Source organism: Conger conger, chromosome 14, assembly GCF_963514075.1.
Source record: "Conger conger chromosome 14, fConCon1.1, whole genome shotgun sequence".
In the NCBI taxonomy this organism is placed as follows: domain Eukaryota; kingdom Metazoa; phylum Chordata; class Actinopteri; order Anguilliformes; family Congridae; genus Conger; species Conger conger.
The window spans coordinates 32,979,803-32,985,802 of record NC_083773.1 but is presented as its reverse complement, the minus strand read 5'-3'; the positions used below and the strand labels follow the sequence as shown (position 1 = coordinate 32,985,802).

The 6,000-nt window shown below is 42.5% G+C and overlaps 1 protein-coding gene across 2 annotated transcripts in view; it reads right to left on the bottom strand.

The window, feature by feature from the left end:
• Window positions 1–276: 276 nt before the first annotated feature.
• The window catches only part of LOC133110086 (immunoglobulin superfamily member 21-like), a 210,621-nt gene continuing 204,897 nt past the window's right edge, over window positions 277–6,000 (bottom strand). For both annotated transcript variants that reach the window (XM_061219962.1, XM_061219961.1), the window contains exons 9-10: window positions 4,233–4,271; window positions 277–1,677 (exon numbers count right to left, since the gene is read on the bottom strand). In XM_061219962.1, coding sequence (XP_061075946.1) covers window positions 1,601–1,677; window positions 4,233–4,271 — 116 coding nt within the window. In that variant the 3' untranslated portion in view covers window positions 277–1,600. The remainder of the gene's footprint in view (window positions 1,678–4,232; window positions 4,272–6,000) is intronic.

Below are 6,000 nucleotides of genomic sequence, written 5' to 3'. Positions count from 1 at the left end.
CATTTTATATTCAGTGTTGTCATACAAAGTCCTTTTGCATATTTACTGACCTTATTTAAGGTGGGCTACCAATCTTTCTTTGAGTAATAGAGAATATTTGAAAATACGAGCAAGATGAGGTACCATGATAGTTAATATCAAACCCCAGTGTGTATCTGTAATGCTCCATTATAGAAAAAGGACACGTGTGGCAAATTTGACATTTTCTTGGGAAGATGACATGAGCAGTGTGACGCAAGACACATACAATGGAATAATGCAAAACAATACTCAATATTTATATCAATATTTAATAGACAGATGAAGGTAGTACTTCTGATATTTGATAACACACTCAAGTTGATGAGAGCAGTGTCACAGTGTCACAAAAGTGTTTTTTGAATCATTGTGCGTTCTTTCATACCGGATTCTTAATGATCGATATCTCCTTTGGGGTTTTCACCTCACAGTTGTGATGTGAAAGGTATGATTTCTGAAAGAGGACATCTGTGCACATGAGATTAAATTCATAATCCCCATTTTAATACTGCTGGTAAAAAAGTCACACCCTGTTTACACTCAGCTGAAATCAAAATGGCATCTAAACATGGAACTTGCGATACACTTTGCCAGAAAAGGAACTTGTACACAACGCAGGTCACTTACTATAATATGTAACAGGTGAAACATGGGACTACAGGTCAGCTGAATGAGGACCACCCACATGGATTATGAAAAATGAGAAATAATCGTCAGACATCTCATGCACCATGACCCTGAAATGCAGACAACAGCTTTAGTTTTTTTTCTGATTAAAACCTGCCATACAGCAGATATAATTTATTGAATACAATTAAATTATAGTAATGAAAAGCTAGTGCTTTCAATGTTTATTCTTAATCTCGTCCAAGTTTCTTGAAGTCATAGGAAAGAGCTGATACAGTACAAGCAGGAGCTGTAAATTTGTGAGGCAAAACTGTCACTCTGCCCAACACTGTAAGCTGAACCTTTATATCAATCTCTATATTTACAGGGATGTACACAAAAATACATTTAAAAAGGGGGGGTCTTCTTCTAACTGGGAAAGTGACGCCAGTTTCACAGTACTGAAAAGAGTCCTCTTGTTCTCTCCAATGTAGTCACTTTTAAAAAAGGGGGAAAAGGAAGAAAAACTAAAACAAGAAGAAGAGGATATGGCCAGATATATGTTCTTGAAGGACTGCCTTGTGTATACTGGTGGATAGAAATACAAACGGGCCAGACTTCTTGGGATTTTGGGAGGAGAAATGGTGGGCCTGCCCACACCATTGAAAAGATGACTGTACAAAAACGAACACAGTAATGTCTGAAGAAATTAAACCAACCCCATAGTTTTTACTTTTCCTTTTTTAAACAACTGGTTTTATTGATAGACAGGCAGATATGTGACAAGTAGACAAACAGGAGGGGGTTTGTGTTGTTGTCTTCTTGTATGTCGCTTTATCATTTGTCTTGTTTTTTGTTTTCTCAAAAAAACATGATGGGGATGCTCTCTGGTGAAGGTACTGCTTCCTGGCGGACAGACGGATGGACAGACGGACCAAAGAGCGGCAGATGACGGGGTAGCTCAGCCTTCTGGGGCTCACGTCAGCTCCACAGTCACTGTGAGGATCAGTGCCGTCACTGTCAGTCCCAGAACATCCTTACAGGAGGCAGCATCTAGAGCCACAGCAAACAATACACTCGTTAATACACACACACACACACACACACACACACACACACATATATATACACACAGACAGACACACACACATCACAGCCACAACAAACAATTACACTCATTAATACACACACACACACATCACAGCCACAACAAACAATTATACAGCCACAACAACAGCCACATCTACAGCCACAACAAACAATTACACTCATTAATACACACACACATCACAGCCACAACACAACACACAATTACACAGCCACAACAACAGCCACATCTACAGCCACAATTAAACTCATTAATACACACACACATCACAGCCACAACTAACAATTACACAGCCACAACAACAGCCACATCTACAGCCACAACAAACAATTAAACTCATTAATACACACACATCACAGCCACAACTAACAATTACACAGCCACAACAACAGCCACATCTACAGCCACAACAAACAATTACACTCATTAATACACACACACATCACAGCCACAACAAACAATTACACAGCCACAACAACAGCCACATCTACAGCCACAACAAAGAATTAAACTCATTAATACACACACATCACAGCTACAACAAACAATTACACTCATTAATACATACACACATCACAGCCACAACAATTACACTCATAATTACACACACACATCACAGCCACAACAAACAATTACACTCATTAATACACACACACCACAGCCACAACAAACAATTACACTCATTAATATATACACACACACACACACACACATACACACACACAAATACACATACAGTCACACATTTGCAGAAACATATGTATGCGCAAACATGCACACATCCACTCCCAATTGACAGTGATGATTAAATTTAACAATGAGGACCAGACGTTTTCCTTTACTTAAATATGACATTCACAGCTGTCTGTTCTTATTATGTGTCCCTGCTGTGAACAGCTTGCTTTTAACACAATATTTTTGTAACACTGTAGAGCAGGTTACTAATTATAAATCAACATTTCCCTCCAACGTTGATGCTCTTGGTGGAAATTTGTTACCTGTCAACAGACAGTGCGCAGTCATTTTCCTTACTTGCCTGATCACGTGGTAATGACACTGATTTGATGTAATTCACTGAATGACTGCTTGACGTGTTTGAAATAGAGGCTCCGTTAACTACTTGGTGATCCACGACTGAAATACATATGAGATAACAGCCCGAGATTTCCTCTGGGTTCTCGTCGTACGATTAAGTGATATCCAACACATGGTACCCCCCCCCCCCCCCCCCATTTCTGACCACAGGACATTTTGCAAACACTGTCAAAACAGTGGCAAAACATAGGCCACAATCAATCCTTGCTAAAATATTGCTCGGTCATGTGTCCATATAATCATACATAGTCCTTGATATGCATCTCCTCTGATTTATGAAATGTTGTTTTGCATCATTAGCACTTTTTTTCTTTCGAATTTTGAGTTTTATGATAGGGCGTTAGATACAAATAAGATTGTAATTAATTACCCATTCGTGTAGAAGGCATAGAAAGCCGGTGGCCACCACATTTCTCTCATTTGCCTTGGGCTGCTGGTTAGACGAGCATGCAAACATCTTCCAGTGCCGCGCTCTGATTGGTATACAGAGCGTGTGCGGAATGCTGGAGATCCCGCCTCTACACAGACACCACCCCCCGCTGTTCTACACCTGCTCCAAAGCTATGGTACGGATTTGCATATTCAAATATGTATCCACGGAGACAGTGGCAGAGAGAAAGAGAGAAAGGCAAAAATAGGAAGAGAGAGCAAAGCTGAATGAGAGCGGGAGGGTGAGCAACCGAGAGAGAGAGGGAGAGGGAGAGAAACAAGAGAGCAGGAGAGAGAGAGCACACAAGGGCTGAAGGAAGAAAAATAAAGAAAAATGACTAAAAAGAAAGGCTGAAAGCAAGTAATAGGGAGAGGGTAAGCAAGATTCAGTGAAAAAGGAAGAGGAAGAAGAGAAAGGAAGTGAGAGAGAGATTAGGGGAGAGAAGAGAGAAAGAGAGAATGACAGGGAGAGAGGAAGAGAGAGATAGAGAAATATTTGTTCATGGCTGCACCCAAAACTGAGAAAGTTGAAGCGAATGAATAGTGCAGAGCTGTACGGAACAGCCTCGATACATCAACACAACATGTACCGCGGTGCTGGGCACTCACTGCGGGTCCTGTTTGGCAGACTCTAATAGATGAGGTGCAACCTCCGAGGCTGAGAAAGGGCTCGCCGCCTCAACACGCAGAGCCCCAAACAAACACACCGTTAATGTTCTATCACTTCTTATCTGGGCAGAAGCACCCGCGGCACGAGCCGATTTAATTAGCAGCGCCTCCGTCTCTGCACCTGTACTAGATCAATGAGCAGTCGCTGCGCCCGCATCGACGCGACCGGACGAAACGCCGCAAACCGCCCTCATCCGCTCCGAGGTCAGGCCTCACCCGCATTTCACCTGTTTCAAGGTCATCTCAAACTCTGCGTCTGTTCGTGAGCGACCACCCCCCCACCCTCCTTCTGAAGGCCCATACTTACTGTTCTGGTTTTGAGTGTGCTTCATTATACTGGGATTTTCTGTGGAGGGAAAGGCAGGCAGATGTGAACATAGGACGTTACAGAGAAGGAAACAGAGATAAAGGCCTACAGGGCCATTTGTAGACTTTTGGAAGTTACGCAGATTCCTGCAACATGCAGGAGTCGACCTCTGTGGAGCCGTCTTCTTGAATTTGCATCAGTCAGAGACAGAGCTGTGGGCAATCCTGTTTTCCATCTATGCAGATGAGCGGCCATATTTATTTGCGAGTGTTCTTCCTAGCACGAGGTTACGCTTGTTGCGTGTGATTGCATACAAGCAGAGGCATGTTTCCCAGACCAGATGAGCTACTTTCTGCGCCTGACTTTCTTACATTGTCTCACGCGGCTTACATTCATGACATGTTATCCATTTATGCAGATGGCTACTTACAGAAGAAATGCAGGTAATGTGCTCACAGGAACAGCTACACCTCGTGAGATGAGAACAGAGGAAGCGTGCGGGTACAAGTGGAGCTCTCTAATCACTGCGCTGTACAGCTGAGGGCAGGAACCCTGCACATGGAGAGGGGCGCTGGCCCCATCATTACGATTTGCTTTCCAGCCTGTGAGCAAATTCTGCTTCAGTGCCAGACCGAGACAAACAGCCTAAATTTCACTGCAGCTGGGTAACAGCAGGGAGCTGCTCATACATTTATGCTCATGCCTTACAACTGTCACCACGGCGACAGCTTTTCAGAGTGACAGGCCTCTCTCATGCCCTGACCGCGGTCTCCCGAGAACTCCCCAAAACTCTGATACTCATGCCAGTTTCTAAAAACACTTCAGGGTAGAGAGGTTTGCCAGCCACCCAATTTAAATGTAATGCATATGCACATACAAATTATGCTGTGTAAAAATGTTACATAACATGTTTTCTAAATTTAATGAATGCCATTTTTTGGTGGTCAGGTTCAAAAGTTCTGAAGAACAAGTATAGTGTACTGCAGAGGTCACCAACCCCGGTCCTGGAGAGCTACTGGGTCTGCTGGTTTTTGTTTTCACCTTTAAATCAGCACCCCGTTGAGACCCAGGTAACCAGGTGAGTTGAGTTAGCTGTGTAATCATCTGCTCTAATTGATTCATTAAGTGCAGAGTAACAGTGAAAACCAGCAGACCCAGTAGCTCTCCAGGACCAGGGTTGGTGAAGCTCTCCAGGACCAGGGTTGGTGACCTCTGCTGTACTGTATCTGGTCGAATTAAGGCATTGGTAACCTATTAAAAGAACTAATGCAAACATTACTGGACTTTTGATGTAGTACCTGGACTCTTCTGTATCTTCTGGATCTCTGGTTTTATCAACAACAACAAAATAATCTCTCACATTCTGAATGTCCTCCTCTGACCTTCTCCTATCTTCTTTAAAAAAAAAAAAAGAATAACCCTCATCTAAAATATTCCTGTTCCCAAAATGTCTCTGAATGGAGACAAATGTACTGAAGACAAATTAGGGAGGAGCTGAAAGAAAAGAGTTATGCTTGTCTTAAATATCACTGAAGCGCTTAACAGTGCTCATTAATTAGTACAGCCATGTGATTTCTCTCCGCTTCAAGAATGTGGGAATTTCTGGCCGCATGGACCTCAGTCACGTTCCTCTCTCCCATCTACTCTTGTGAAGATTTATAGAGCAATTTAATAATACTATAACTTATTAATCATGCACTTAGTTTGCATGAATTATTCATTGCTGAAAATTCAGCTAAATTAATTCCCACTTCATTGTGGAGAGCAA